General features: G+C 43.3%; 1 protein-coding gene across 8 annotated transcripts in view; it reads left to right on the top strand.

Annotated features, from left to right (window-relative positions):
• Positions 1 to 19406, top strand: part of Pex5l (peroxisomal biogenesis factor 5 like) — a 204376-nt gene extending 184970 nt beyond the window's left edge. For all 8 annotated transcript variants that reach the window (XM_055625871.1, XM_055625869.1, XM_055625866.1 and 5 more), the window contains 7 exons: positions 7014 to 7130; positions 8631 to 8774; positions 9639 to 9709; positions 11523 to 11720; positions 12756 to 12921; positions 13315 to 13472; positions 14805 to 19406. In XM_055625871.1, the coding sequence (XP_055481846.1) occupies positions 7014 to 7130; positions 8631 to 8774; positions 9639 to 9709; positions 11523 to 11720; positions 12756 to 12921; positions 13315 to 13472; positions 14805 to 15009 (1059 nt within the window). In that variant the 3' untranslated portion in view covers positions 15010 to 19406. The remainder of the gene's footprint in view (positions 1 to 7013; positions 7131 to 8630; positions 8775 to 9638; positions 9710 to 11522; positions 11721 to 12755; positions 12922 to 13314; positions 13473 to 14804) is intronic.
• The last annotated feature ends 1552 nt before the right edge of the window (positions 19407 to 20958 follow it).

Here is a 20958-nt window from a genome sequence, read left to right as displayed (position 1 = left end):
TCCCCTTGTGTGGGTTGCCTCTCCACCCAGATGGCAGTTTCCTTTGCTGCACTGAAGTTTTTTTATTTCATAGGATGCATTTTTGTCAGTTGTTGGTCTAGTTTCTTGAACCATGGAAGTCCTACTCAGAAAGCAGGTACCTTGAGGGCTGGAGAGATGGCTCAGCAGTTACGAACTCTTACTGCCCTTGCAGAAGACCCAGGTTCTGTTCAACCACGTGCCTCACACCATCCATAATGGCAGCTCCAGGGGATCTGATGCCCTCTTCTGGCGTCTGTGGGCACTGTACACACATAGTGCAAAGACATAGATGCAGGCAAAACACCAATGCACATAAGAAAAAAAAATCTTAAAAAAAAATAAAGAATATACTTTTGCTTATAAGCTGAGCCCCATTCCCCACTTACTCCTCTGGCAGCTTTGGAGCATCTCATGTTGAGTTCTTTGATTCATTTGGAGTTCAGGTTGTTCAGGGTGGGAGATGGGATCCAGCTTTATTTTTCAGAATGTAAAATATCTAGGTTCCCTGACATTATTTGTTAAAGATATTGACCCTTATCTCCTTCAATGTATTTTTTGTCAAGACTCAGGCAGCTATAGCTGCATAGACTTACATTTTAACAGTCTCTTCCAGTTCATTGGCCTATGGGCTTATTTTTTATGCCTGTGACATGCACTTTTTATTACTATAATTTGGTTAGTTCTTAAAAGTTGGAAAAGGATAGAAGAAATAGCCTACATTTCCCTACCTAACTTAGTATTAAATAGAGAAAGCCTGTGTTCTTTCTGAGTATTCTAACCAAGTGGTCCTTCCGGTGGTACATTCTCTCATGAAAAGAACAGGAGTGGACACTGGAAGGCAGCTGGACTCAGAGCCTCCTCTGAGCACAGCTTCATGCTCCAATCCAAGTTTATCATTTCACTTGGTGCTCGCAAACGCACCATTAGGTAACTGCTGCTCCCACTCCACAGAGCCGGAACACAGAGAGTCCTTTACTTATTCAGGGTCACACCACTTACTGTAAAGGTTCTCGCCTAGGATTCCAACCTCCTCTCAGCCACCATTCCCGAAATAAAGCAATATCTCCGTGGTATTAGCTTTGTAGGCCTTGACCAACTGCAGAAGTTACCATTTGTCGGTTACCATAAAGTTCTTCCCCTGCTGAAGTCATTTTAAATGTTATATTAAAAACAACAATAAAGAAAACTAAAAAAAAAAAAAAAAACTTTTGGGGGAAGAACAGAAGCTTCTGAGAAATGCCAGCACACTAGATAGAAACTTTTTGTGTTCTTTGTCCATTCTGCATACATAATTATATGTATTTGCAAAGGCTATTTTTAATAACTACTTACTATTGAAAAGCCAAGTATTATCAAATGATTTGTCTTCTCAAAAATAGGCAAGATTTATTTTCATTTCCACCTCCACATTCTAGGTCCCAATTTAAGTATATTAAGCTTTATTCCAAAATCTATGAACACACACATAAGCTCACTTGCCATATATATGTATAAATACATATAAGCAAGAGCACACACACATGTACACATACATATAGCACATACATATGCACAGGACATATCTCAAGCCATCGACATAGAATATCTGAGCAGAAAGAATTCAGAGGCATGAAACTGCTCCAGAGCCTACGGAAATGGCTCAGGCAGTGAAGTGCCTGCCAAGCAAGCAAGAGAACCTAAGTTAAGGTCCTCAGAACAATGGAAAATCTGGAAACCACAGCACATGCCTGTAATCCTAGTGCTTGGAAGGCAGAGGCAGGGGGAATCCTTGGGGCTCTCTGGGCAACCAGCCTAGATGAGCAAGTAAGAAACACTATTCTGAAAAATAGGATTGAAAACAGCTGAGGGAGACACTGGACCTCAGTCAGCCTCTGACTGCCAGGTGCACACATATGCACACACACCATGCATATACACATCACATATACCATACATATGTATACATAACACACACACACCATGCAAATGTGTATACACAAGACTTGCATACACACACACTATCTAAGAAAGAAAGAGTGGGGAGCGGAACTGACGTACTATGAGTTCATTGAAGAAGATATTATTGTGGAACAGAATTGAAACAATTACGCTTTCTTCTTAAAAAAAACACAAAATAAAAGGCTTACTAGCAATAAAAAGGGGGGGGTGGAATTCTGAAAAGTACAAGAAAAGATGATGGAGTAAATTCCTCCTAATCTCATTCCATAAAAATAGTATTGCTGGCACACTGCTCTGCAGGCGTTTTTCCCGAAGCCTGTGCCCTCCAGGCCTGGGACCGTTATACAACATTCAGTGTTTATGATGCTATTCATAAGTATGCTTTTAATTGCTACTTAACAATCCATTCTGCTGTAATTTTCTTAACCTTGCTCATAGTCTTTGAATAATTAGGTAGAAAAAGCAAGATTTAAATGGGAAGTGTCCAGAAGAGGAATGGTTCTTTACAGGAAATTAAAACACCAAACAACATAGAGCATAGATATTTGAACTCTTAGGTTGTAAAAAATATATATACTGTATTGCACTCTCTGTTTTTGTCAGTGATATAAAAACACAATGAGAATACCTACTTTTTAATATAAGGCTTAAATTATTTTGAGAATTTCCTATGGGCATACCATGTATTTGGATCATATTCACCTGCTTTCTTCCTTGTAACCCAACAGTCTCTCCCAACTCCATTCATTCTTTTTTTTAATAGCTCACTGGTTCTGGTTCACGCTGCCCATGTCATGATGAGTATGAGGCCATCCACAGGAGCGTAGTCTGTCTACTAGGAGATACACTCTTAAAGAATACTGACTCTCAAACCCCTAGGAGCCATCAGCTCTTTACAGCTCATTGGTTAGGAGCTGAGATGGGAAGCTTCATGCTGCAGTGTTGATGGCTTGGTCTTGTGCAATCAACCAAAGTTGCCATGAGTTCATGAGTACAGTAGCCCTGTCATGCCCAAAAGACACTGTCTCACTCCGGTCCTCTCCAACTTCTGTCACTTACAATCTTTCTGTTCCTTCCTTCTAGATAGTCCCTGAGCCTTGGGGGATGGGTCTGTGATGTAGATTTCCCATTTATGGTTTATTTCCACAAACATTCATTGGCTTCACTGACATCATTCTCATTTTATCATCAGAGCAGTTCACCCAAATTTCTATTGTATCTTCATTTCAAGAAAAAGGAAGATGATACCCAGAGAGGACGTGTAAGATAGTCAGACATAGAGTAAGGGGTTGACCCCAGGTCTGTCTGAAGGGAATGCTGTTTTCCTAATTACTATGCTGTACATCCCAAGTTCGCTTCTTAATATGTTCTGTTGAAATCATTAGAAGGCTGTCATTAAAATGGAAACAAATTCCAAACAATAACTCCCTTAATGCTGTCTTAATAGTTTCTCAATTGTTGTGATAAAATACCATGACTAAGACAACTTAATGAAGGGTTACAGTTTGGGGCCTACAGTTTCATAGGGTTGGATTCCACAACCATCATGCCAAGCAGCATGGCAGCAGGCAAGTAGGCATGGCACGAAAGCAGTAGCTGAGAGCTCACATCTTGATCCACAAGCATGAGGCAGAGAGAGCTAACTGAGAATGAAATGGGCTTTTGGAAACCTCAAAGCCCTCACCTCCTCCAAAAACACCCACCTCCTAATCCTTCCACCAACTGGAGGCCATTAACATGAGCCAATGAAAGCCATTCTTCTTCAAACCACTACCTGGCATGATCAGATTAACTTGTTACAAGTCAGTTCTGAAAAAGTCTACTAAAAGCCCAGAACACCTAAGGAAATCATCAGTAAACAAAACCTTTGGTCATGTCTAAAATGTTTAAAATTCAAATATGTTGAAGGGTTTTGTTTTGGGTTTTTTTTTTTTCTGAATTCATTAAGAATGGGGCAGGGAGCTGTGTTAATTGCAGCTACAGCAGTGAAAGTCTGAGTTCTGAGACTGAGTGGAAATTGATGGCGCTAAAAGTATTCTGTAATTAAATGAAAACTGTGCTCTGGAGCTTAATTAGTCTGCTGTGACTTAGTTTAAGTGGAAACAGTAAATCTTGCTGAATCTCATTAAATGGGAGCCCAGCAGCCCCACCTCACCGGAAGTTCTGTTTCCTACAGAGGTAGGATTTATACAGGAACTTCTCTGGTGTGGAAAGCAGGAAAGGTGACCCGAGTGTTCCAGGTATGGAAGCCCTTTATCTTCCATTCAGATTATAGAATGCTTCAAATCCCAAGGACTCTGGAGAGGAGGGTGTAGATGACTTTCTAATGATGTAAAGACACTGACCTCTCAATTGGCCAGGTGGAGAGATGGGAGTCAGCAAACCGTTGTAAGATTCCCTTGGAGGGCTCTTTTTTCCCACAGACTGAACCTGCATCTTTGAGAAGCTGTTAAAGAAAACATTCCCCTCATATTTTCTTCAGACTTCTCAGTATTTCATCATAATCAGGCTTAACAGGACTTAAAAAGAAGAGAAAGCAATTTATTTGGGGGTTTTGTTGTTATACTTTACCAATTAATTATAAAAGCCAAACATTTGCTGGGAAACAAGATGGCGGCGCCGGGAGGACACACTGTGTCTGAGGAGCAGGACAGCAGTGTGGGCACAGCAACCAGGAGACCGAACTCTGGGACCTAAAACACCAGCATTTGTGATTGCCAGGTGAGAGGAAATCTACGGTGTGGAAATCAATTCGGACTGACCTCAGGTCACCCAGTCAAAAGGTCCTGGGGACCAACAGGCACACAGCCACCAGCCCAAATCAGAGCACACAGCCTCCGAGGTGCCCTCAGCCTTGAAGTCCTTGCTAGAGCAATAAGACAATTGAAGGAGATCAAGGAGATACAAAGGAAAACCATTAAAGGACCATTAAAAAAAAAAAAGCCAAACATTCTTAGCACATAAAATTCAGGAAATACAAAGTTTGGAGCAAGAACCTCTCCCCTCCATCGGCCTCTCCTTCCCTTGGCTAACACGCTAGTGTGCTTTCTCTTATTACCCAGGGCTGCTGCTGTTTGAGATTCTCCTGTTTGTACACTCAGTGTCTACTAGGAAGACACATTTAAAAGAAAATTTTCTTTTCTTCCCCCACCATAGCCTGTATGCTGGTGATCATTCACTTTGCTTCTAGCATCTCAGACATATTGTCAGTCTGCCTGCTGCTTCCATGAGGGAAGGCCTCCGAAAGCCATAACCCATTTCTGTGGTAGCAATGAATGTTCCAGAACTGACACAGAGGACATGAAGTAATCACATTGGCTGACCCTTATACCCTAAATGCTTCGGTCCAAAATAAATAGGGTTGTGTTAATCGTTCAGGCAACTCTGAAGAAGAATCCTGGAGTCGGGTTGGTACTGCTCAGGCGTACCAGCCGGGTGAAAAAGAGGTTGCCCTCAGCAAGGGTGATGATGGTTTAACAATTCACTGGACTTATGATTCTGGATCCATTTGAGATGTGCAGGGGAAAAGCCCAGATCTCAGCTCCAGACGGAGGTGGCCAGAATACCTCCACCTGCTTCACACTGTTTAAAGAAAACAAAATTATCTCCAAAGAACGTGACATCGCTGGGACACAAAATCCGGGTGCTAGGGAAAGAGAATATTTCTGTTGCTAACAGCCATGGGGCCCAGAGTGGGGCACAGAGTGGTTCCCAGAAGTTCAGCATCTGTTTCCCTGCCAGTGGTAATCAGGATTCCAGCCAGTGCACCCCTCTTCCCTTCCTCATGATTCTGAGGTGAAATCAGTATGCTAGGGAGTTACCAGGATGTGTGCATCAGCCAAACCCACAGTCCCTCCATTTTTCTCTACCCCTGAGACATACCACTCTCACTTCAATGGCTCCTAAATCCTTTGAGAGACTCACTCCTTCCTACTTACTCTGCCCCCCTAAAGTGCTCTCTTCAGGCTTAATAACATTGAAGCCAACCAGGGGCAGCTCCCACGGAGAGGTCTACCTCCGTTGAGTAGCCACACAAAGTAAGAGGATGGATGACCCGGCTTCCCTGACAGGAAAACAATATATACTGACATACAGTCGCCCTGCCACAGAAAAGATGAAGGTGCATAGCCAAGCACAGGTCCTCCCCTCCTGCACCAAGAGGCAAAGCTTGATATAAGTAGGTGATCCTGGCCTTTGAGGCCAAGTGTGAGTCCCTCCCTGGGGCAATAAACACAGACTCAGGCTCACTTTCCTCCTGGTATGGTGCTTGGCACAGGATAAGGTCAATTCTTCTGGTTTGTACCCAGGCTCCAGCCAGCCCAAAAGAGCTCTTCCAATTCTCTATATATGCAACTCAGGGCCAGGCCTCCCTTCTTAAAATGCATCTGAACCCATCCTTAAGTGAAGAGGAACCCCAATTTGGGATAAGTCAATTTAATATTTAACTTCATTTAGCGTCACAATGGTGTGTAAGTGGCATCCATTCAATACGAACTGCCAATATGCAGTAGGGGCCCCTCATCATGCTGGGCAGCACTCGCCAGTCCAGCACGCAACCACAAGAGTAAACGCTCAGTACTCCACAGTGGGCTGTGCCGTTAAGGCACGGTGCTCACAGGTTAGGTTCGTTAATTCATTAGTGTCTGTTTAGAATGTCTTCAACTCGCTGTGGGTTTATTTGGTGATAACTCCATCAGAAACTGAGGAGCAGCTTCAGTGGGTGGCTAGCTGATTTGTTGGTATAGATGATGTTAGTGGCTATTTTTCTGCTGGAGAAAAATCACAGCTGGGCCTGGGAATGCCGCTCAGTTGGTAAAGTGCTTGCCTAGACCGTACAAAGCCCTGGGTTTGACCCCTGGCATTACATAAACCTTGTGTCCTGCACATGGGTACCCTGCAGAAGATCCCCTTTCCTCCCTGCTGAGTGTCATCTGCCTGAATCATCCTCTTCCTCCTCCCATTTGAGCAGTGAGGCAAGCTATATCTCTGAGAATAAACCAGGTAAACACAGCGTGATTTTCAGTCCACCTCCCTGTATTTTTCCTGTTTCTTAGTCAGATACGGAGTTCTGGGACAAGATGCAGGCCGAATGGGAAGAAATGGCTCGGAGAAACTGGATATCTGAGAACCAGGAGACTCAGAACCAAGTCACCGTCTCGGCCAGTGAGAAGGTAACAGTCTGTCCTCTAACGCTGACGAGTGTCCTCAGACTCCTCAGATCATATGTTATGCACCAGCCACTAACCACTTTGTGAAAAGCCTAAGAATTGAAGGCAGCTTCGTGTCACTATGACCTAGAAGAAACTATGATAGATGGAAACCAGTAACTCTGGTATTTGGGGGCAGCTGCCCTGGAATGAAGTGTCCCTGTTCATGACTGTTCCCACAGTTTGCCACCTGCGCAAAACCTGCCCTGTGGTCAGGTACAGAACTTTGAGAGTGTGTTGTACAAGAACGGGGCTAACCGCACAGTGGCTCATCACCTGTCCTGCTCGTATAAAACACAGCGGGTGATTCAGAGGCTCGGTTTGTATCTCATGGTGGTATCATACCACCAGCAAAGGCTGTCCATGCAAAGAATGTGCTCCATACAACCGGACCAAGCCCAAAGGGTTATCCAAAGATATTCCCCTGATAACAGCCCTGGAAAATAGGAAGGTACAGTGAACTAGCCAGATTGCCCATTAAGGTCCAACTGCTTTGAGAGCTCTTCCTTTAAAACCGGTGTTTTTAATTTAAAATTTAATTTAATTATAATTAACTTGGAATCACTACAAGTACTCTCAACAACAGAAATAGATGTTTCTTACACAGAAAAAAAATCAAACATAAAAATATACATGCGAACATAGACACATTTGAGAACACATAGACACAGATGTACACAAACAAACACATACATGTACATGTATACACACGCATGTTTATCAATAAAAGTTTACATCAAGGTTTAGTAAAATCATCAACAGGTGTGTTTGTATCACTCAAAAGGATTTTATGATAAATTGTGCCAGTAAATGAGCAACAAATAATATTCTCAAATATTACAAGAGATATTTGAACTCCAAAGCAAAACAGCTACATACATACAGAAGGTCTAAAAGCAGCACATGGCCTTTCTCTAAAGCATCCTCTCTAGAGTCAAGCAGGGAGTCGGGAACAAATGCAAAACAAAACAGGAAGCAGGAAGTTTTCACTGCAGTTTCATTTTAAAACAGTAACTTTTAAGACTGTGGTTTCTTTTGTAGCTCAGGCTAGGCTAGAGCTTCCTATGTAGGCCAGGCTGACCTCAAAACACGGGGTGACCCTCCTGCCTGTCTCCATTGTTCAGAATTCCAGGTGTGAGCCATCGTATCACTCTCAATACTTTAAGTGAGCAAAATGCCCATCAACAGGATTGAGTAAATGAATTTAACACATCCACATAGTCCAAAACTCTGCGGAGGGCCTATGTTCCAACACTGTGCGTCAGCCTTCTGTCTAAGTTGCATATGCGTAGAAAAATACTAGATGAGTGTTGGCAAATTTTGTGTTAAATTTTTACAACTGAAAAAAAAAATCTGTATTTCTAAAAGATGTATTATCAGTAGGGGCACTGTTCAGAGATGTGCTAGATGTAAAACTGGAGGAAGGCATTGACAGGTTGCATCATGGCCTCTTCTGTGTCCCAGGGATATTACTTCCACACTGAAAACCCCTTCAAAGACTGGCCTGGAGCGTTTGAAGAAGGCTTAAAAAGGCTGAAGGAAGGAGACCTGCCTGTCACCATCCTGTTCATGGAAGCAGCAATTCTTCAGGACCCTGGAGACGCTGAGGTAGTATTCCCACTCTGTCAGACTGGGGTAGTGCCTTGTAGACCAAGGGGTCAGAGGAGACAGATGGCTGCAGGGCACAGCTTCATCAAGGTTTACTAAGAGATTCACCTGGCTTGGGATGATCTTGTTCAAAAGCTGTATATCACCTGTTTTCTAACTGAGCTTCTAATCTTCAATATCCAGAGCCCCTAGAGGTAAAAAACTGAGGACAGGAAACACAAACAAAGAGCCTGGCATGGTAGTGTACGCCTTTGATCCCAACACTGGGGATGGAAGAGAGGCAGGCAGAGCTCTGTGAGTTCAAGGCCAGCTGGTCTACATAGAGAGGTCTAGGCCAGCCAGGGCTTCCGATTGAAACCAAATATGGCCTTTAAAAAAAAAAAATGACATACATGAGGCTCAGCCCATGTTTTGGGGGGAAGGAAAATGGCTTTTGTCTGGGTCTCAGGTCACACCATATATCATCCTTGATTTACTCATCCAACATTTACGGCACATCTACTGTAGCCTCAGGACTGCAGGAAGTCCTGGTGCAAAATGTTGAAGTGTTTGGGGAAATGTCCAGTAGTTAAGAAGACACCATTGTGGTGCCTCTAGAGAGATGAGTACATAAAGCAGGGAATCACAGTGGAGTACAGCCGGCAGTGAGTGGCTGGTCCTCCTCCAGGGAGCTTCCCCGTGATCAGGTTTACTCCCCACAGGGGATTGCAGCTAAACTAACTAAAATAGCAAGCAGCCTGCTTCATTTTGCAATGTTAACAGTCTGCTTCATGTTTGCTTATTTGTTTGTTTGTCTTCTTGTGTTGATTTGGTTGGGGTTTTTTTGTTTGCTTGGTTGGTTTTTTGTTTTGTTCTGTTTTCCAGGCATGGCAGTTTCTTGGAATAACCCAGGCAGAGAATGAAAACGAACAAGCAGCCATTGTTGCCCTCCAGAGGTAGATGAAGTTAAGTGCAAATTTTCGGGCTTGGGGGACAGCCTTTGCGCTCTTCCTGAAGTGTGTTGTGAAGAATTTGTCCAAGGCATATGCTGGGGTGTCAAATACCTCCCATTCATACATAGCTCTGATGGGGAAATTTCCCCCAAACGATTAAGAAGAATTTTCCCAAATACATATCAGCTCTTGTTCACTAGAACCAAAAAAAGTCTGTGTTAAGAGCAATCAGAAGTCAGACTCACTGAATCAATAAACCTTTCAATGCTCTAACCTTTTGCAATTCTCAAAAGTTTTCTAAAAAAAAAAAAAAGGTGCTCAAATTACTGACTGTGGAGATGAGGAGATGATGTTGGAGGGAGGGAAGGAGGGGCAGAGCATGAGTGTAGATTCCCCCACTTACCTGAGATCTCTCCTTTAAACCCTGTAATAAAACAGTTTCCATCAAACATACTTTCACTCTTCATGCCTTTCTTGTAAGTACTGACAACGCAATGCCATAGGAAGTGAATATAAACATACACATATGCTTAACATATTCCATATAACTATGCATGTTATGGATGTATGAAACCTACATGTATGTATGTAAGTTCTAGAACACCAGGATCTTAGAATGTTAGAATCCTAAGTACTTGGAGTTTGAGGATTTTATGTTCCCAGAACCCTACATCTCAAGATTTGGTTGCTATCTTGCAGTATAAGTTAACTGGGGTGTTGTGTCTTCCTTGAGAGCCATTTCCTGTAGCTGAGAGATACTAGGGATGAGAAAAGGCCAAGGCCTCATTCATCATGTGCAACAGAGACAGGACCTAAACCTCCATCCCATGCTGCAAGACCTGGAGCACTCTGAGTCAGTTGTTCCTACTCCTGCATGCCAAGGCACGCTGGGATTATTTCTTAAGATGCCTTAGACACTCCCAGAAATCATGATAGGCTTTGTCAGGACTGAGGAACCAAGCGTCATTAGCATTAACAGATCCGAGGGGATCGTGATGCGCACTCAGAGTTTGCGGCTGAGTTTCTGAGGCACTTGCTTCTCCACGCCTTAGCCAGCTCCTCCTGGCATTCCCATCATCTGCAGGCTGTCAAAGCATCCCACCCGAGGTCCTGCTGCAGCCCCCAGTGCTTGAATGTATGTAGTGCAAAGTTCCGGTTTTTCACTTTTAAGTTTGGAAAGTTCTGTTAGAGGCCAGTAGAAGGGAATTCAGGGGGCAATGATAGCCTGCATTCTTAGTCTAGGATCAAAAACATTACCTTCTCTTTTGCAAAACATTGTTCAGCCTTTCATCTATGAGCATCAAAATTTTGCTCAAGTCCAATTTAAGGGAGTTAAGATAACAGCTAAATTTAAGTGATGTTCTCTTTACACTATATAGCATCCAGACTTCCTGTGGCTTTAGAAAAGTTTATTAGCAAAACCAGAACTGGAAAATGGGCCCAGCATTTAACAGTACTGACTACTATTGCAGAGGACCCTGATTCAGTTCCCAGCACCCACATGATAGTTCACAACCATTTATAACCCCATTTCCAGGGGATACAGTGCCCTCTTCCGTATTCGATGGGCACCAGGCTCAAACATGGTACACAGATATGGATGCAAGCAAAACACTCATATACATAAAATAAGTATTTTTAAAAAAACAAAATCACAAATACAGATGTCCCTGGGATTTTTTTAACCTCTTTAGAAAACATCTTTGATCTGGGTTTTCATTTGGAGAGATAAAGAACTTTTCAGTGAATAAATTTAGCTTCCGCAATTCTTAATAAATGTTTGAAGGCTGCATAAACTGCTCCTCCTTCCCTCAAGGTGCCTGGAGTTGCAACCCAACAACCTGAAAGCTCTGATGGCCTTGGCTGTGAGCTACACCAACACCGGCCATCAGCAAGATGCCTGCGAGTCTCTGAAGAACTGGATCAAGCAGAACCCAAAGTACAAGTACCTTGTGAAGAACAAGAAAAGCTCTCCAGGCCTCACTCGGAGGATGTCTAAGTCCCCAGTTGACAGGTGGCCCTCATTCTATGTAGGATTCTTCTACCACTGTGACAAAAATGCCTGAAATAAAGGGAAATAACGCCTATTAAGGGGAAAGGTTTATTTTAGCTCACATTTTTAAAGTGTTAGACAATGGCCAGTTGGCCCTATTGTTTTTAGAACTGTGGGAGGAACAATACATCGATGTAAAAGCACACGGCTGAGAAACTGGCTTGCCTCATGTGACTGGGAAGCAAGGGGACTGTCACGGTTCCCCTACCTCCTTCAAGCCCTGCTTCCGTGGCCTGACTTCCTTCCATCAGCCCCACTCTCCAAATCTTTGACCACCTTTTCTAGTGTTGTGCTTTGGGTTGGGGGGGACACACATCTAAACCACAGAAGGTGTTCTTTAGATGCGATGACCGGCGTTATGGCCATCCATAGATATTTACCAAATACTGTATTTCAAAGCCAGGTGCTTTGGAATTAATGCCAGTACTCAGAGAACTAGGGTTGCATAAACATAAGTCTTCTGTTAGAGGAAGTCTGTTCTCTAAAATTTTAGCAATCAACCCCAATGCTAACTCCTTCTCACTGAATGCTGGGTGAGCTCGGCTTCAAGGACCAAACCACGGCAAGCACAGGGTTAGCAGTGCTCTCCCCATGAGAACCTTAACATGGCTTATATATATGTTTTATTGCATGTTCATGACAATTGACTGTGTTGTTTTTATAGTTCAGTATTGATAGTCCTCTCATTAAGCTAAGATAGATATGCATTTTTTTTATGCGTAATCATTTTGCCTGGGCACCATGCGGGTGCTGGGAACCAAACCCAGGTCTTCCACAAGAGCAATAAGGACTCTCTTAGCCACTGAGCTGTTGCTCCAGGCCTGAACTATTTTAAGGAAAATTTTTCAGTCTGGAGTGGCTTAGCAGTTAAGAGTTCTCTTCCCAAGGCCCCAAGCTCAGTTCTCAGCAGCCTTATCAAATACTGCACAACCACCTGGGACTCCGGCTCCCGAGGCTCCGGCTTCCTGGGCACTGAGCCAGATTCTTCTTTCACAGCTCTGTTCTGGAAGGAGTGAAGGAACTATACCTGGAAGCTGCCCACCAAAACGGCGACCTGATCGACCCAGACCTGCAGACTGGTCTCGGAGTCCTATTCCACCTGAGTGGGGAGTTCAACAGAGCAATTGATGCATTTAACGCTGCCTTAACTGTTCGGCCAGAGGTAAGGAATCCTAGCACAGCAAAAACATCCTGGGAATAGGGAGGTGGGGTTGTAACAAACAAGCTTTCCTGGGCAATCCTCTGTACGTTCCTTCTGCATTTTCCCTCTGCCAATGGTGATTTCAACGGCATTTTAATGGTGATGAGATACCATACCAAAATCCCTAAAATGAAAAGGCTAATGAGAAGATAGCAAATGACCACGGCTCTTTGAGGAATAGAAAACCTTTTCACCAAGGTAACCAGGGAGAATTTTTTAAAATAATTTAACCCACTACAGATCCTCTTCATGAGCGCCAAAAAGGCATTCAGCCATTTTGCTTCACCTGCAGAGGGTTGTGGGAGCACTACCAAGTTGCTCCTGGGTATGAAAGAGCTCTGGTCTTTGTCATAGGATTACTCATTGTGGAACCGTCTTGGAGCAACCTTGGCAAATGGAGACCGCAGCGAGGAAGCTGTGGAGGCCTACACAAGAGCACTGGAGATTCAGCCAGGTTTCATCCGGTCCAGATACAACCTGGGGATCAGCTGCATCAATCTGGGTGCCTACAGGTGACGTATGCCTGGGTTCAGACACGCTACGGGGGCCCAACACCCGCGTAATTCTGCCTCAACTGTGAATAGTCCAACCTTTAATTTTTCCACTGAAGGAAAAAGGAACCTTGGAGAAGGATAAAGCCAACGGGACCTAGTAAAACGGCCTTCAATGAAAAATTACCCTTGTTCTAAGCCTGATGTACAGACAGAATTAGTTGGGATGTTTAGGAAGGGGATTCTTCCTAAAGTTAGGAAGGGGATTCTTAATGATGGATTATTTAAAATGTCCTGGCATAGTCATGGGTCCAAAAAGCTGCACTGTCGTTGAGGAGCCTTGTAGCTCAGCTGGTCCCACCCCCGGTCTCAGGGTCCCTTTATACTTACACAAATGATAAAGCCTTTGGATAACATGAGTTTTATCTATCAGAAAGTAGATTAGAGCATTTTAAAACATTCCTTGGGAAGCAATAAAGCCTTGCATATCAACAGAAATAGCGTGCTTTGCAAGAAAATCATGGCTTGACAAGACCAAACTGTGCCAAGAAAGAATAATAGCACCGCGTTATGGTTTGGAAAAAATCATGTAACATCTTCCTTACTTAGAAGCCTTTTCCTTCTGCCTTTGAATTCTGTCTGTTGGGCTATCTCACATGCAGTCTCAAGGCGTGAGCAGGTGAGGTGAGCAATGAGGAGGTGAAAGTGGAAAGGTCAAGTGCTGCCCAGGTTTTGTAATGAAAATCCTTTGCCTTACCAGCCCCAGGCTCCCCAGACCACACTTTGAAAACTATTGCTCTTAACCGGAAGAGCTTCTACATAAATTAGCTACATAAATTAGCTCCAGGGCACTTCACATCGAAATTCGAAAATGCCTTCTCCTACCCCAATTATTCACTTTGGGACTGAACCTCAGCAAAGAAATTTGCCTCAGGCTCAACAGCTGGGCTGAAGCCCAGGTGGTAGATTAATGAAATCCAGCCCCTTAATTCTGTCCCTACTAGGCAAATGTAGACTGCTTTGCTTGGGGAGGGATCATTTTTTTCTCTTAAAGACAGGTTACACAGATCTCTTCTGCACACAGGTCACATTTCCATGTCATTCCTGGAGCAGGGGAGATGCATCAGTATTGGCCCCCTCCTCTATACTCCCAAAGTAAAACTGGCCATTGTTTTCTCTTTCTGGCCCACCATATTTAACAATAGCTGTTCACAAGAAAATAGCTAGAGAACCAACCGGAAAGTCGTGCCCAGGGAGACCTAGGGCTCCACACAGGAACACCTTAATCTGTTTCTTTAGTATGCTGACTCTAGAATTCATGGCATTTTAAGATGTGCCTTTCTCCCCTTTTAGAGAAGCTGTCAGCAACTTTCTCACCGCCCTCAGTTTGCAAAGGAAGAGCAGGAACCAGCAACAAGTCCCTCACCCTGCCATCTCGGGGAACATCTGGGCTGCCCTCAGGATCGCACTGTCGTTGATGGACCAGCCAGAACTCTTCCAGGCAGCCAACCTCGGTGACCTGGATGTTCTCCTGAGAGCTTTCAACTTGGATCCTTGAAAGAAGAGGAAAAAAAAAATAAAGAATAATAAGCCCTCATCTGTGTGATTATACTAAAAAGGGACAAAACTATTTTATTATGAATTTCCAAAAAAAAAATTTTTTAAGGATAAAGCAGAGAGTCAAAGGCCATGGTCATATAACCCAAGGGAATTGATTCCTACAGACAATACCCAGCCTCTGTTCAGACCCAAAAGCACAAAGTCAGGTTCAAGAGAAGAACTGAGATTCTCAGGACAAATCGAGATAAGGTAACTGCACTCTTCCAGGTTGCAAGCAGACTTTGAGTTGTGCTATCCTCGTCACAGCTGATGGCACATCTGACAGGTGTTCATGGACATAGCAAGACAATTTGTCTGCAGTCAGTGAACTCAGGCTGCCTCTAAACTGTCTCCCCTTTTTGCAAGACTGACCAGTAGTTTGGGCCATTGGCACACGCACACGAACACCCTGACTAAAGGCAGGCATTGCTCCCCTCCTCCCGTTTCAACTTTTACTGTAAGCCTTTGTTTCCAGAGAGAGAGAGCTTTGCTGGCAAAAGCAGTTTTTGCACTAGAAGTTTTTGCTGTTCCCAATGAAATCCTTTCTAGGATTGTATATAAGCACTTTAATATCTTATTTATGCCTTGCTGGGCTTCTGCCTTGCTGCTCCAGTTTCTAACTTGGGGGTTGGGGGGAGGGGCGGTAAAAGAATTGAGAACTCAGACTTGTTAGCTCAATGGACCAAATAAAAAATTCTAAGACTAGTTTTTCTTAGCGTAGGGTTTTTGAAGGTGTGTTGGCATAGAATGTAGGTATGTTAAACCCAGTTTGGGGGTTTTTGTTTGTTTGTTTGTTTGTTTGCCTGCTTTCTGGGACTCTATGGATCTCAGTGGGAAGCAAAATTCTGACTCTGCAGAAGGAAGCTTGGTGATTCTGCAGTTTCTAGTGAGTTTGTGTTAACTTGTTTTCATATCCTGTTTTCCTGGCTTCCTAACTGCCTTGCACAAGTATGTATGTTTTAAACTGTTACTATTTTAAATGGTATTTCTTAAGTGTGATAAATACATTTTTCCTAAAGCTGATATGTTTCCTGAGTTCCATAGTAACCCATACTGTCCACCTCCTCACAGTGTGGGGGACAGAAGGCCACATTGTAACCAAGCTACACAGCTCTTCTCTGAAAGAGGCCCTCACAGCTTCCTCCCTATTTTAAACACTCAGCAGGAACCAGGCCTTCTCATTGGCTGAGACATTTTACTTAATTGTTGACCTTCCACATATTTGTTTAGATTACTTTGAGGGTATTTGGAGCTTGGTGGTTATTTCAAAAGATGTGTTTATAAAGAATTGGGGAAAAAATGTTGGTGAATCACTAGCCAAAATACCATTTTCCTCAGCTCTAATTCTAGTAGATGCTCTACTTTTCATTTTGCCCCCTTCCTGCCTCCAGGGTATTCCTTAAAGTAGTCTGATCCCAACTTTTTCATGTGCATTGCTTAGTAATAACTCATTCCACTAACAATTGTAGTTACCACAAACTATATTTTGGGTCAAAGCAGATTACCTGACTGTAGAATCATCTACCACTGATGAAAAAGGTACCCAGAGGTTGATTGAACTCTCCTTTCACTGTGGAGTTCCCTAGATTGTGAGAGGTCTGAAGCGCACAGGTGACTACAAGCCCTGGGACTTAGCTTCCTGGCTTACAAGGTCAAGGTGGTGAGGGCATGGGAGGAGGCACGGGAGTGCCACCAACTTTGCTCCCTATAGCCAGACACAGAGCCATTAGCGCATCCGTTCCTGGGCACGGAGACAACTCATGTGCTTTCTAATAATAGTCTGGGCAGCAAAGGAGAGCTCAAATGTATTTTGAAGAGCAGAATTTTCTAGACTGTTAGATTGGGAAGGCCTCTTTGGGCCAAGCACTGCCTGCTTGGACGCTGCTGATGGTGTAGCGATTATTTCTCCTCCCTCCTCTTAACTGTCACCTGACCACCTGATGTGAGACCCTTCCGAGCCTGTGCACAAAGAGTTAAAGCAGACTTCATGACCCTTCTGCTCTTGACGCTGTCCCGGCCCTCGGATAGTGACCTACCACATCCTCGGCCTTGTCACCACGTCACACCAGAGCTCAGTCACAGCCTAGCTAGTACAAAGGTGGGCAGTTTGAATTCATTTGATTGCTGCTCAGTAGTGTCAACTCTCGTGGCCCAAGTTTATCTTGTCATTGGAATGCCAAGTAACATCAAACCCCAGGAAGTTATTTTTGGGGGCAGTTGACAGTTTTCCGCTTCGCCATTGTGTGACAGTCTGTAGGACATTAGCTGGGCCTTTATGCACTCCTTCAGTTATGTTCATCACAATCAAGATTTTTATTGGCTACCGTCTGTCAGGAAGTTCCAAATTATTGCCTAAGAGGAAAAGAGCTGAGATTTTCAGTGTTATCATAACAATGCTAAGTAAACACCAATAAAAAGTAAAAGTTAGAATAAAGCCACAGCAGACACTACACAGTGAGCCTTCGGTCTCTTCCGTCCCACACAGTGTCTGCATCTTCTTTCTATTTGCTTTTAAAACCCAGAACCATTGGGAGCTTTTCATCTTTATGGCAAGAAATTGCCTTTTCTCTTTCCATTTAGAAGAGTGGGGCATTCTTTTGAGGCCCTGGGGAGGAGCCTGGGGATGCTATTCATTCATATAATGGCCACTCAGTGGCTTCCAGGGACTGATTTTGCCAGTGATTTGGATGAAAATGCAGAGAGAAACATTTGAAACTGCTGAGTTTCAAAATGTTACAAGTTCTGATAGGACAGCTCTTCTATGCAAAGAAAAGGCATCATAAAGGGGACCTGGGGATAATAGCTCAATGGGTACGGTGCACCCAGGACCACATAGACTGACCATGGTGGCGTACACCCATCATCCCAGCACTTGGGAAGTGGAAGCAGGAAGATCAGGAGGACAAGGTCATCCTGGGCTGTAAGAGACCCTTTAGAGATGAGGAGTAATGGACCTTCTCACTGAGTCAGTCTCAGTGAGTCTTTGTTTCTCTGCACTTCATCCTGACATCCCTCCCAACGACCCACTGGAAATTTAATAACTAACAATGAAGTGCACTTTCTCAGCCAGTCTGATTTCTGCCAGAACTGGGTTAGGAATGTTCAGAAAACACTCACTCTCCGACTTTATACGCCATTTTCATTTATATTGAGGGATTATCTTGACACTTAGATATTAGATCAATATCCAAATTCTTTTATAGATAAATCATTCTGGCATATTCCCACCCTACAGGCAAGATTTGACTGGGATTGTAGGTTCATCTCACAGTTCCCAAACCTCTCAACATAAAGTCTGATCTTTTCTCCTGGGGAAACCAGAGAAAAGAGGATGACCATTCCTCATTTGTCTTGGAATTGCTTTCACAAGGATGAATTGCACTTACATTAGTGTTGTGATGGTAATGATTTTTCCCTACCCTGACATGCTTCTAGAAGCATTGTAGGTACCAGGTGTTTGGAATATTTGTGTGCCATCTTTCTGAGACCTCTTATTTTGGAAATGAGTACACAGGCAACAACCCATGACTTCAACCTTGTAACATAGCTTCAAACTGGTTCCCTGTGCAGATGTCCCTGCCCTACTCATCTCACTATTTATAGGACTGGCTGAATTAAGCTGTTTTGAACTAAGAAGTAGATACATATATTTTTAAAGAGTGTTCCTAGATCAACTCTGGCATAAAGTTTGTAGAAAGGCAATTTTTTTAAAAAAGCAAGACATATAACCTCAGGTACAAAACTATTGCATGCATCAGTACTTAAGATCTGCCTATGACTATTAACCAAAGCATGCAAGATAACTTCACTGAATGTAAACTGGCCCATTCACCCCATGCATGACTGGTGTCATAGGCTAGCTTGTGTCGTCACTCTTCTCGACAAGCAAGCACTTCCTAATGTCATCCCAATCTTTTCTGTTTGCTTTTTCCATCCCATCCTGTAGATTGTTGGCCTGCTATCACGTTGGCATTGATCAGTGCTCACAGGTTAGTTCATACACTGTGACCGCCAGTCCCACCCTCTTGAGAGACCCAGATACAGACGTGGGTCCTTTAAAACCCACTTGAGGCTCAACAGAACTGAAACTGACAAGGCTGCACAATTGTCCCCGAACGAGAAGCTCTGAGCTCTGAACTCTTAATAAAATGTACTTCAAGTTTTCTTTTCTGAAAGTTTAGGGGAAAATAGAAAACATTTGGCATTCTAAATTATGTAGGAAGGTTAAAGTGATGTCATGCGCATGAAGATCACCCTGAGGCAGAGCGGACATGGGCCCCTCGTTTCTCACTGGGATGGTATGTCACAGGGTAGAGTGGAGAATATTGTTCAACAGCAAAGGTCAGTGTCCCTCTCTCTCAAGAAACTAGATTTGACCAACCTGACACTCATATGCAGGGATAGGAGATGATTTTGTAGCCAGTGGAAATGCCTTTTCTCTGTCTTTTTCTGTAACCCTGTTTTACAAAAGGGCCAGGAAAGGAGAGATTAAAGCTCGGTTCAGAGAGCCTGATGCTGAGAGCAGCGCTCCAATGGTACAGTGCTTGCCTCCCATGCACAAAGCTCTGGGTTTGATCCCACACAGCATTCAAGTGGGCACCATGACACACATCTGTAATCCCGGCAAGTGGGAGGTGGAGGCAGAAAGATTAAGTAAGAACCCAAGGTCCTTCTTGGCCATACAGAATTCAAGGCCAGCTTGTGCTGTGTAAGACACTGTCTCAAAAAGAAAAGAAAAGAAAAAGACCGTTAGGTCATGTGCAGAACAGCTTTCGTAGTGCCCCATACCCTCCCACCAGACAACCCTAGGAGTCTAAACTACCCTTTCCCCACATACAGAAAGACCCTGTTGTAGAGACAGTCGACAATGAGAGGAAAGCAATATTAGTTTCTCACACTTCACGTACATGCTGCAGTTACTGCAGAAATACCAAATAAGATGGTTTAGAGAACAGTGCCCCGACCTCCAGGCCTCCTGAACAAGAGAAGGAATAGCCGAGTGTCCCTTGGTGAGACATAAGAATGGTCCTGCAAAACTTCACTGAAAATGATAATAAGATGAAAAAGAACAGGGAAGCCGTTCTTAGCTAAACTGTACAATGTGCACCTTTGGCTTTGGCTTTGGCTTTGGCTCTTCTTTGAATTTATGGGAGAGGGAAATGGCATGCACACAGTAGATAACTTGGATAGCTGCCATCTGAATTGTGCCATGTGATGAGTGTGTTCATGGCCTGCTATGTTAGCCTCAGTGAAAGGACATACCACAAGCTTAATTTATCAAATTCTTTTCTTTTCCATATATCATCTGACCCAAACCATCCTCAATTTTCATTATCCAAATTTGTTTACATTAGTTGAAAAAAAAATAACTGATTAATTCAGTAAACTTTTTACAAGCTACAAGAAGCATTTACTATTTAGAAACATTTCTATCTATTTTGTATATCTGTGAATACTGCATATCTGATCTAACCTAAGAATTGTGTTTCAAGAAAAGTGCCATGATGCTCCCTTATTGTGCTCAATGTTTAAAATCTTGGGATGTCAACGTCAAGCTGAAATAGGTAACAGAAAAACTTAAGTTTAAATGTTTACACTGAATTTCTAAATATCAACCCTCGAATTAAGCGATCAGTAGTCAATTAATGGCAATGGAAGGCTTGAATATATTGGCATTTTATGAGACATTTCTGTGGCATAGTGAATGACATGGAGCCTACTCTGCTGTGTAGTAAGCCTTCATTATAGTTGTTCTCTGCATTGCCTTCTGAAATAAGACTATTACAAACATAACCACGTATCCTACTGAAGTGATAATTCACTCAAATGACTTATAACTTGCAATGTACTGAGCTTAGGGTACTGTGTTTATACTTTATTAAAGGCACGCCTTCCTTTTTCACATTAT

The sequence above is a fragment of the Psammomys obesus genome, unplaced genomic scaffold (genome assembly GCF_907164565.1).
Source record: "Psammomys obesus unplaced genomic scaffold, mPsaObe1.curated_primary_1811, whole genome shotgun sequence".
Taxonomy (NCBI): Eukaryota; Metazoa; Chordata; class Mammalia; order Rodentia; family Muridae; genus Psammomys; species Psammomys obesus.
This window is presented reverse-complemented; position numbering and strand designations above follow the sequence as displayed.